General features: G+C 36.3%; 1 protein-coding gene across 2 annotated transcripts in view; it reads right to left on the bottom strand.

The window, feature by feature from the left end:
• DENND5A (DENN domain containing 5A) overlaps window positions 1-12,405 on the bottom strand; it is a 150,077-nt gene that overhangs the window by 49,688 nt on the left and 87,984 nt on the right. For both annotated transcript variants that reach the window (XM_037840027.1, XM_037840026.1), the window contains exon 5: window positions 5,055-5,242. In XM_037840027.1, the coding sequence (XP_037695955.1) occupies window positions 5,055-5,242 (188 nt within the window). The remainder of the gene's footprint in view (window positions 1-5,054; window positions 5,243-12,405) is intronic.

Here is a 12,405-nt window from a genome sequence, read left to right as displayed (position 1 = left end):
GAGAAAGATCTATGATCACTAGAGAAAAATGAGTGTCTTGGTAATTTGGGATGTAAGGTTCTATACATGTCTGTTAAAATTCTCTATATCTCTTTGTCCTTTCTTTGTTTCTCTGTCGGTAGGGCTCCCTTTAGTATCTGAAGTAGTGCAGGTCTTTTATTAGCAAAGTCTCTCAGCATTTGTTTGTCTGTGAAAAATTTAAGCTCTCCCTCAAATTTGAAGGAGAGTTTTGCTGGATAAAGTAGTCTTGGTTGGAAATTTTTCTCTCTCAGTATTTTAAATATGTCATGCCACTGCCTTGTCGCCTCCATGGTGGCCGCTGAGTAGTCACTACTTACTCTTATGTTGTTTCCTTCGTATGTGGTGAATTGCTTTTCTCTTGCTGCTTTCAGAACTTGATCCTTCTCTTCAGTATTTGAGAGTCTGATCAGAATATGTCTCGGAGTAGGTTTATTTGGGTTTATTCTATTTGGAGTTCACTGGGCATTTATGCTTTGTGTATTTATATTGTGTAGAAGGTTTGGGAAGTTTTCCCCAACAATTTCTTTGAATACTCTTTCTAGACCTTTACCCTTCTCTTCCCCTGCTGGGACACCAATGAGTCTTAAGTTTCGATGTTTTATTTTATCTATCGTATCCCTGAGATCCATTTCGATATTTTTCTCCATTCTTTCTTTTGTTCTTTCATTTTCTGTTCTGTGGACTTCCAGGACACTGAGTCATTGTTCAACTTCCTCTACTCTTGTATTATGAGTATCCAGAGTCTTTTTAATTTGGTCAACAGTTTCTTTTATTTCCATAAGATCTTCTATTTTTTTATTTACTCTCGTAATGTCTTCTTTATGCTCTTCTAGGGTCTTCTTTATGGCCCTTATATCCTGTTCCATGGTCTTCTTCATGTACTTTATATCCTTTTCCATGTTTTCATTCCTCGATTGTAGTTCTTTGATTAATTGTGCCAAGTACTGCGTCTCTTCTGATATTCTGATTTGGGTCTTTGGGATTGTGTTCTCCATATCCTATGGTTTTACCATATGCATTAAGATTTTCTGTTGTTTTTTGGCCTCTTGGCATTTGCTTTGCTTGACAGGGTTTCATTTCAGAATGCAGACTCCAGTTTTCACCAAGTGTATGGCCCCTGTGGTTCTAGGAGACCTTGTACAGCTGGTGCATCGCTGAAACTGGTATTCTGGGTCACCTTCTGGTTTTTATCTAGTATTTTTCATGCCCTGTCTCACCCAGCTGCCATCTTAGGTTCTCCTGTAATGTTTTTGCAACTGTTCCTGTAAGTTTGAATTTATTTCAAAATAAAATTAAGAAAAACAAAAACAAAAAACTGTGCCACATTTGTTCCTTGCTCATAATCTGTATTTGATATGTGGAACTTCCATTTCTAAAACTTTATATATGATTGTGAAGGTCTGGAACTACATTTACCCCAGAAAATCATGTTCCTGTAACTATTCCATTCCTGTGGGTGTCAACTTATTGCAAGAATGACCTTGTGATGAGATAACTTCAGTTAAGGCATGACCCAATGTGGTCTTAATCCTCATACTGGAATCATTTATAAGAGAATATAATTCAGACAAAGAGTGTGAAAGTCACAGAAACAAGAAGCTGAAAGCAATGAAACCCAGGAGAAATAGGAGACAACAGCAGGCACTGCCATGTGCCTTGCCTCGACAGAGGAACAAGGATCATCAGCAGCTGATCTTCAGGAAGAAAACATCACATTGATGATGTCTTGACTTGGACATTTTCACAAACTCTACTGTAAGGTAATAAATTCCCATTGTTTAAAGCCAAAAAAAAAAAAAAAAAAATCAACCGCCACATCTTTGGCCATCTGGTTTTTGACAAGCGTGCCAAGTCCACTTGATAGGGAAAGAATAGTCTTTTCAACAAATGGTGCTGGGAAAACTGGATGTTCATGTGCAGAAGAATGAAGGTGGTCCCACACCTCATACCAAACACCAAAATCAAACTCAAAATGGATCCAAGAGCTAAATATAAGAAACAAAACTATAAAATTGATACAAGAAAATATAGGGAAGCATCTTTAGGACCCTGTATTAGGCAATGGTTTCTTAGACTTTACATCTAAAGCATGAAAAATGAAAAGAAAAATAGACAAATGGGGCCTCATCAAAATTAAAAAATTTGTGTATCAAAGCACTTCATCATGAAAGTAAAAAGAAAACTTACAGAATGGAAGAAAATATTTGGAAACCATTCATCTGATAAAGGTTTAAGACCCAGAATTTCTAAGGAAATCATACAACTCAACAACAACAAGACAAATACCCAAATTATAATATGAGGAAAAGACCTCAATAGACATTTCTCTAAAGAAGATGTACAAATGGCCAAAAAGCACATGAAAAGAGGCTCAAGGTTATTAGCCATCAGGGAAATGCAAATCAAAACCACAAAGAAATACCATCTCACATGCACTAGAATGGCTACTATTGGAAAAGAAAAGGAAAATAACAAGTATTGGACAGTATGTGAAGAAATAAGAACATTTGTACATTGTTGATGGGAATGTAAAGTGGTACAGCCATTGTGGAAAGCAGTTTGGCAAGTCTTCATAAAGTTAACTATAGAATTACCATACGGCCCGGCAATCCCATTTCTAGGTATATACCCAAAAGAATCTAATGCAAGGATATGAACAGATACTTGCACATCAAGTTCACAGAGGCATATTTCACAACTGCCAAAAGATGAAAGTAATCCAAGTGCCCATCAACCAATGAATGGATAAACAAAATGTGGTATATACATTTAACGGAAGTTATTCACTGTAAAAAGGAATGAAGTTTTGATGCATGATACAACATGGATGAACCTTAAAGACATCATGAGTAAAATAAGCCAGACACAAAAGGACAATACTGTATGAGATCATATATATCTAACATGATATGAGAAATAAGCAGAATATGCAAATTCATAAAATCAGAAACCGGAATACAGATTACCAGGGACCGGGCAGGAGAGGGGAATGGGGAGATAATGTTTAAATGATACAGTTTCTGTTTGGGGTGTGTCTTAGTCTGCTAATGCTGCAGAATGCAAAACACCAGAGATGGATAGGCTTTTATAAAACGGGGGTTTATTTCACTACACAATTACAGTCTTAAGGCCACAAAACGTCCAAGGTAACACCTCAGCAATCGGGTACCCTCACCGGAGGATGGCCAATGGCCTCCGGAAAACCTCTGTTAGCTAGGAAGACAGCTGGCATCTGCTCCAAAGTTCCGGCCTCAAAACGGCTTTCTCCCAGGACGTTCCTCTCCTGCAAGCTTGCTTCTCTTCAAAACATCACTCCCAGCTGCACTCTCTTCCTCCCCCCGAGTCAGCTCATTTATGTAGCTCCACCGATCAAGGCCCACCCCGAATGGGTGGGGCCATGCCTCCATGAGAACATCTCATCAGAATCATCACTGACAGCTGGGTGGGGCACACTCCAAGCAAATCTAACCAGCACCAAAACTTCTGCCCCACACAAGACCACAAAGATAATGGCATTTGGGGGACACAATACATTCAAACTGGCACAGGGTGATAGAAAAGTTTTGCAATGTGATGGAGGCACAACTTTTTTAATGTAATTAACACCACTGAATTATATATTTGAAAAGAGATACAAAGGGAAATTTTAGGTTGTATATAAGTTACCACAATAAACAGAACTGTATGACACAAAGAGTAAACCCTAATGTAAAGAGTGGGCTAAAGTTAGTAGCATAATTATAATACTATTGTTTCATCAACTGTAACTCAAGTACCATACTAATACAAAATGTAAATAATAGGGAATATTATGTGTGAGAGAGGGGTACATGGGAACTCGGTACTTTCTGCATGATTTTTCTGGAAAGCTACAAAAGCTCTAATTTAAAAAAAAAAAGGAGAGAGAAAAAGAGCAGAGAGATGCATTTCACTATAATTTAAATATCATGTGTGGTCTAATTATCAGAGGTGTTTAACAAGGATGCTAACAATGTGAGTTCTGCCCAAATCCAATTCCATGGGATTGCTCCCTTCTTTGGAGTCCCCTTGGTCATACTCCTCAGTTATACACTAAAATCCCCACCACCGTCATCAAAAAACAGAGCAAGTTGACAACAGTGTATGTAAAATTTCAAAGTCTTTTTCCCAGACCTCTCTAATGACTAAGAAATTCAGGTGGGAAAGCCCTCCCCCCAGCTGGTTTCACACCAGTCACAATGACATAAAAAGGCAGACCAGTTCTATTAGTAATTCTAGGAAAATGAAAAATAAAACAATCTTATTTTTAATCACTCTTTAAATCTATTTTGTAATGAAGTAGGAAATGAACAAATAAATACATATATTTAATCAATTATTTGGGTATTTAAAACAAGAAAGAGGAAAAGGCCATCCTCACAGCAAGAGAAGAAAAGCTTTTTCTCAAGGCTTTCCTTACGTCAAATCAGGAAGTTTTCAAAATTGGCTCAGTACCACAAGAGTCACTATGATCAAGTCAACTTTTATAGATCAACTGTGGCCTATAAAAGAAAACCATTTATTTTATTAATACATGTCTGACTACTAATACAGTTATAAAATTACATTATCTGGAATTTGCTTAAAATAATAGGTGGAAGTTGTAAGATGAAATACAATTGAACATGTATGATAACTGCTGAAGCTTGGTGTTGAGAACACAGGGATTCATTATATTTTTATGTATATGTTTAAGGTTTTACATAAATAAATTTTTAAATAAAAACATCTAAAAGTGTCTAAAATACTGTTTGAAAAAATCTAAAATAGTACAAACGTGGCGATTACAGGCATGTTAATATGTTTGTCAAGTGATAAAGATGACAAGTATTCCTGGAACCATAGAAACTGAGTTAAATGTTCACTGTTTTCACTTCTTTCCTGAAAAGCTATTTATGTTCCCCAAAATAACAGAAAATAAACTTGGCAATACCACCTTTGGCTCATCCCCAAGCCTTTCCCTCTCTCCAATCCTGGACCAGGGGCCAGAGGCACCAGCATACAGATTCTCTCACCTCTTGAGGCAGCTCTAGCTTTGACCGGTCATCCAGGCCATTGGAATGCAAGCCCATCAGGTATGGGACAGGAGCATCTAAGAAATGTAGAAGAGAGGCTGGGAGTATAGGGACATAGACATGCTGCCACTGGAAAGGAAACATGAGAGCTGTAATCGTCTCTGCCACAGTCATCAGTCTCTGGTAATCTAGGTCAAAAAAAAAAAAAAAAAAAAGACACACAAACCAAACAGTCAAAAGGAGGCACTTGCTTCCCAAATAGTAACTTAAAACCTTAATACAATTTCACACTTAGAAAGATCAGGATAAACTTCAGTAAGGGTATAGACAACCCAGACCCCAGTGGACCACAACTTGAAATATACCTACCTATAGGTCCCTGCTAGTAATAAAATTTAATATGAAAATACAATAAAAGTCATAAGTAGCACCTTGCTCTAAACACTAAACCAGTGTTTGTACTTACTCTTAAGTACAAAGGATTGGTAAGGAAAGCGGAGAGAAAAGAAAAGTAGCAGTACTGTCAGTCTCCGTTCAGCATGGAAGCCAAAATAGGTTCATTCACCACTCAGGTATTTTTGCAGTGCATTCTGAAAGGAGCTAATATGACATCTGTCTTTTTCAAGCATTGAGAACCAATATGCATGCAGAAGCTGGTTTTCCATAATAACTGATCTGCCCTATCCCTGGCAAACCTTCCTGAATAGGAAGAGCAGAAAAGTGATACTTTAAGAATCTGGTAAAAAGCTTCCCTATAACTCGGAAGACCCAGAGGATTGACTGAAGTGACTGAAAACTCTTGTTCTAGGCCAGAGACCATAGCCTAGAAGGGAAATGTTTGTGCTCAAAAGTTAGCTCTTCTTCAGAATGCAGTTCTAGACTTGTTTTTAAAAATGAGACTAATAAATACATTGGCTAAGCCAATAAAATGGACTAGTTAGAAGTGAACTTTACTAAATTACTATTCACAAATGGTATGATGGTTTCAGGCATTTAAGGACAAGCAGAAACATAACTTTTAAAACCACATGAGCTTTTTAAAATGGAATGGCTGAGTTTGAATGAGTTTTCATTGGGGTTACAATGGTTTTATGCACAAAAATCCTAGCTCTCCATTTAAGCAAATCACAGTTTGGTTCATAAAGTAGTTATAAATAATAAAAAGCTTTCCAGAAAATGAGGAAGTTTGAGTAGCAAGTGAGCAGAAGCTGATATGTATCAACTAGGTAGAAGTTTAGCAAAGCATTCTGCATTTGCTCAATAAAGCTTTGAAAGCTGCCTATCATCTTGCTTGTGGCTAAAGCAAAGGGCACGACCTTGAAAAGAAAATTTTTTCTAGTAATGCAAATAAACAGAAGTTAATGACTCAAAATTCATCAGTTTGAGCATTTTTAATGCACTACAGAAAAGCTTCCTTGGGGAAACAAAACACTTAGGTAAGCAATGTCACCAATTAGCAGATAAAACAGTTCAGAGATCCCAACACCAACAATAAAAAAACAATGCAAGGGGTTTAGCAAAAGGCAAGGTACTAAGAGCCTTTCATATTGACTAGAGTTCAGGTACAGACTCTGATAAAAGTTTAAAAAGAGGATCTATTTCATGTTTCATCAAGAAGCATCATTTCCACATTAAAAACAATTAAAGCAAAGACAAATATATTCCCCAAATCATAAAAAATGTTCTTCTAAGAATCAAATTAGGTAACTACATATCACTTCAGAAACAGTATTTAATCCCACAAAAAAAGTAAACAACATTCAGACCACTGCAAACTCTACCTTCTGCCTCTTCTGTGACGCTTTTGCTTGTTTTCCAGCTTTCCGCTGCAATAGTCCTGCTCTATTCCATAGCAGTTATTACTAAGAACTCTAGTGATCCTTCAGATCAGACCTGAATTATTTTATTTTTCAGCTCTTTTTTGGGGGGATAGGAATGTCAGGAAATAATCAACTCAAGACTAATAATCTTTAGAATCGCAGACATTGTAAGAATTTATTTTAAATTTCAAAATTAAGATGAATCAAAAGAATGTAGATACGTGGGAAAAATTGGGGGGAAGAGGAGAATAGAGAAAATTTTAAAGTGATATTTAAAGCTGAAGGTCTAGTCTTACTATGCTCCAACACTAATTCTTAAACACCCCACCCCATCCCACTTCAGTATGGATACACATACATACACACACACATACAATTTGGGGATTGAAAAAAAAAGGCAGGAAATTCAGGAGGCCTTTTCAACCATGAGAAAACCTCAAAGGCTTCCTTCCCTTATCCAAAGTCAATGAAGCAGGTGCTACTGCTTTACGCGGCTGGCATCCCTAACAGGTCTGCTCAGTGACAAAACCTCACAGTGGCCAACAAATACTCTGAGTAAAGGAGTCCCTGAGATGCTTCTGTCATGGAGGCTTTCTGGGCACTGTAATAAATTTTACAATATATAGCTGTGGTGCCTGAGAGTATCTACACTGTAATCATAAAGCAAAGGATGCTAGAGACTGAGGGAAGGGGCATTCTCTGCTCCATAAAAGCATGTTTTTCAATAGCATAGAAAGCTAGTTCTAGTTTTCTATGCTATTCTACTCTAAGGATGAATTTAATCTAGTGTGTGAAACGGAGACCATTTATTTCTGCTTAGCAATGGATAATTTTATTTGTCTCAGCTTAAAATCTCTTGAAGAATTACTTGTGATGCACTTGAAATTATGGGATTTTTAGAAACAAAACTTTTGGAGGTGATATCATCTCCTCTTTCAAAGCTCAACTGCTTTCCATTTATGTGGCTTGGTATAACAGCCACTGGAAATTTGACATTTTATGGCCTTTCTGGTCTGTGTGAGTTGTGGGTTTTTTTAATCCTCTATGTTTTTATATATTTTTAAAAGCCTAATAAACAATGCCTCAGGGATCCAGTAATCTGTTGAACCCTCCAAGAACAACAGCACAAAACCCAGTACATCAGTATACACAAAAAAATCAGTACCCTTTGCCATTGCCTTTCTGTGTGCTCACTGTTCCAAGAAAGTGAAACCAAAAAATAGGAAACAGCTGATAGTTATCTACATCCAAAGTTTCAGCCAATCACAATCAACCGTAGGCCCTTCAGTTTCAGGCAACTGTCTGGGTTTGCTCACAGCTCCCATAATGTTCTACTGAGAAATTGCATTTATAATGCAAAACATACTGGGATACCACCTCCAATCGGAGTTGTGAGGAGGGAGGAATCAACACATTTTTATGACTTATTTCTGTGCAGAAAGACAATTCTTAATACACTGGTCACTCAAGAAAAGCCCACTCCCTAAACAAATTAGAAGGCAGCTCCTGTGCAATAGAAATTGAATTATAAACTGTCCTTGCATATTTGTACTTCTGTGAAAATCGTGTATACGAGGCTGTTTCTCATAGTATTCTTTAACCTAATCTACATGCCCTGATGTGGACCTATCTCTAAGATACATTTGTATATGAAAAAAGTAAGGTTCAAAGCAATGATTAGTATGCTCCCACTTGTGTTTTATTTTAAAATATATTTGTTTGTACATGCATGACTATGCAAGAAAACAGGAAACAGTGGTAACCTCCCTAGAGGAGAACCACAGGCCACAGATACAAGTCCTACACTTCACTACACACTCTTTTGTAATTTTTCAGTTTCTACCATGGGATCAAAGTGTTTTCTTACCAAGTTTTATTTTAATATACCATACATAAATCATAACAAATACATATAATATTTAAAATATTAAAATTAACTCATGACTGAGCACCTAACCAAACATAGTGCATTGTTTAAAAATATTTGGGGGGAGGGGCTTAAAAAAAATTAAGAGATTGTTCCTTGGCAGTGATTACTTCTTAGGAGTAGGATTCTAGGTCAAAAAGAAAGGGAAACTTCAAGTTTTTCTGCATTGTTTGTCCACATATTGTTTTTTTTATTTTAAAAACTATCATTTTCATTAGGGATACTATAAGTAATTTGATCTCTGAGGCTATGACAGGAGGGACAGAGAGGGAAATTTCATTTTATTTCCTTTGGAATTGTTTTGATTTTTTATCTTGAGCAAACACTAATCCTGTAATAAAAGACTAGATTTTCAAAATACAATAGAAGATCTCTTCCAACCTCCATTTAACCAACTCATTGTAGTAACTGACTTTCCCCATTCTCTGAGTAAAGGATACATTGCTCCCACTCATTGAATTGTATGCTTTAGCAAGTCAGTTATATTTGTTCCCAAACTTATGCCTGGATGATATAACTTAACCAAATATTATGTAAATAAATGGTAAAATATTCAGACAAAGAGAAAGAATGGTTTCTATGAAAACAAAACTGAATGCTTTGAAAAGACTCAATAACACAAAGTCATTTAAAAATACTATAAATGAATTAAGCACACTGGGGACAACTAAGAGCAAAAAACTAATGAAAACTGTAAAAATCTAGAAGTAGCCTTCACTAAGATTCTTTTGCAAGGGTTCTTTGAATTCTTCCTCCACTTAAAAAAAAACAAGTAACTGGAAATCCTAGTTTATACATTATGAGTTTTATGCAAGAAAAACAATGCAGAAATCTTATTAGTGAAACCATCACCAAGGGAAATGCTTGGACCCTATGTCAAAAGATTGGTGAATATACATTCATATGTTTTAAGCTAAAATAAAATGTTTAATGGATACATGTTTCATTTTTAGGATTCCCAGAGTTAACTGATTTTTTCAATTCTCCAACCATCCTACTAGAACATATCAAATGAAGAGTTTCTGCTCTGTATGTAATTTTAAACAATCACTAAAAAATTATGCTATTAAAAAATAACACTCAGCCTTTTGGACCAAAAGGTGGGGGGGAGAATTGAAACAAAATAAAGTTTCAATGGCTGAGAGATTTCAAATGGAGTCTGGAGGTAACTCGTATGAGTTATATAGATACCTCTTTTTAGTTTTTAGTTTATTAGAATAATGAGAAAGAAATATATGAAATTGTTGAATTGCAATCCAATATTCTTGATTCTGGAAGGCAATCATATATAATTATATAGCTTATATGGTATGACTGTGTGATTGTGAAAACCTTATGGCTCATACTCCTTTACCCAGTGTATGGACAAATGAGTAGAAAAAATGGGGACAAAAAGTAAATGAATAATATGGAGGAGGGGGATATGGGACATTTTGAGCGTTCTTTTTACTTTTATTTTTATTCTTCTTTTTATTTTTTGGAGTAATGAAAATGTTCAAAAATTGACTGTGGTGATGAATGCACAACTATACTATGATACTGTGAACAACTGTTTTATACTTGGATGATTGTATGGTATGCGAATATAGTTCAATTTTTAAAAAAGTAAATGAGAGGGAAAAAGGGGTATAGGATGCTTTGAGTATTCTCTTTTTTTTTTTTTTTTTTTTTTTTTTTTTTTTTTAATCATCATTTTATTGAGATATATTCACATACCACGCAGTCATACAAAACAAATTGTACTTTCGATTGTTTACAGTACCATTACATAGTTGTACATTCATCACCTAAATCAATCCCTGACACCTTCATTAGCACACACACAAAAATAACAATAATAATAATTAGAGTGAAAAAGAGCAATTGAAGTAAAAAAGAACACTGGGTACCTTTGTCTGTTTGTTTCCTTCCCCTACTTTTCTACACATCCATCCATAAACTAGACAAAGTGGTGTTTGGTCCTTATGGCTTTCCCAATCCCATTGTCACCCCTCATAAGCTACATTTTTATACAACTGTCTTCGAGATTCATGGGTTCTGGGTTGTAGTTTGATAGTTTCAGGTATCCACCCCCAGCTACCCCAATTCTTTAGAACCTAAAAAGGGTTGTCTAAAGTGTGCATAAGAGTGCCCACCAGAGTGACCTCTCGGCTCCTTTTGGAATCTCTCTGCCACTGAAGCTTATTTCATTTCCTTTCACATCCCCCTTTTGGTCAAGAAGATGTTCTCCGTCCCACGGTGCCAGGTCTACATTCCTCCCTGGGAGTCATATTCCACGTTGCCAGGGAGATTCACTTCCCTGGGTGTCTGATCCCACGTAGGGGGGAGGGCAGTGATTTCACCTTTCAAGTTGGCTTAGCCAGAGAGAGAGGGCCACATCTGAGCAACAAAGAGGCATTCAGGAGGAGACTCTTAGGCACAAATACAGGGAGGCCTAGCCTCTCCTTTGCAGCAACCGTCTTCCCAAGGGTAAAACTTATGGTAGAGGGCTCAACCCATCAAACCACCAGTCCCCTATGTCTGTGGTCATGTTAGCAACCATGGAGGTGGGGTAGGCGAATACCCCTGCATTCTCTTTTATTTTTATTTTTATTCTTATTTTCATTTTTATTTTTTGGAGCCATGAAAATGTCCAAAAACTGTGGTGTTGAATGCACAACTAACCATATGATGAAACTGTGAACAATTGTACACTTTGGATGATTATATGGTATGTGAATATATTTCAATAAAATTACATTTAAATAAATAAACAAATAACACTCTTTATATGGTCCAATGAACAAGTATTATCCAGTAGTAAATAAAATGACTTACGCAAATAAAGGAAATACTGCTTAATACTGCAAGTTCAATCATCCAAAAAGTAACACTTTAAGAATCTTACAATTTAGCCTGCCTTCACTTTGCCTAAATAACACTTCTTTTCCACTCAGGAGAATGTAGGACATACAACGGGCAAGACCAAATGTGAGTGGTGATAGCATGTTTTTGGACTACCAGAGAGCTTTTCTTCTACATAAGTGTAATTCATTTGAATGATAAATAATAATTCTTTCAAGAAAACCACCCTGAATTTGTTAAAGCACAGTATCAATAATTCAGACTATATATATATATGCAATAAAAGGCATTTAACTCCAATTTAGCCTCAGCAATGCTCACCATTGCCCAGAAAGAGTTTTAGAAACAACTTCTTGCCCATACCGAGCATAACTTTAGGTCCTGAGTTCAATTTGATTCTACACACAAACTTTCTCAATTGCCTTCAATCCTCTTGAAATTCTTATTAAGGATACCAGAACCCATATTCTGAGAAATATAGAAGGACCTCTGATGGAAAAACATCTCTTACTAAATTTCTTGTTTCAATTCTCCTTTTTTCACCTCTAAACATCCCCAACGCATTATAAATGCCAGCTGTGCCTTCTAATACTCTGATCACCTAGTTTTCTCCTCTCTGTTCTGTTCTAAACTAAAAAGTTAGTCCTTGCTAAGTCTCTGTTTTAAAGTATTTTTATCAAGCTCCAGCCAAGAAACAATAACTAGGAAAGCAACATGACTTGTCAAAGTCCATATCTCACCCAGACACAGGAGTCTGCTA

Source organism: Choloepus didactylus, chromosome 6 (assembly GCF_015220235.1).
Source record: "Choloepus didactylus isolate mChoDid1 chromosome 6, mChoDid1.pri, whole genome shotgun sequence".
Classification (NCBI taxonomy): domain Eukaryota; kingdom Metazoa; phylum Chordata; class Mammalia; order Pilosa; family Megalonychidae; genus Choloepus; species Choloepus didactylus.
Note: the sequence above shows the minus strand (reverse complement) of the source record. Positions and strands in the feature narration are given on the sequence as shown.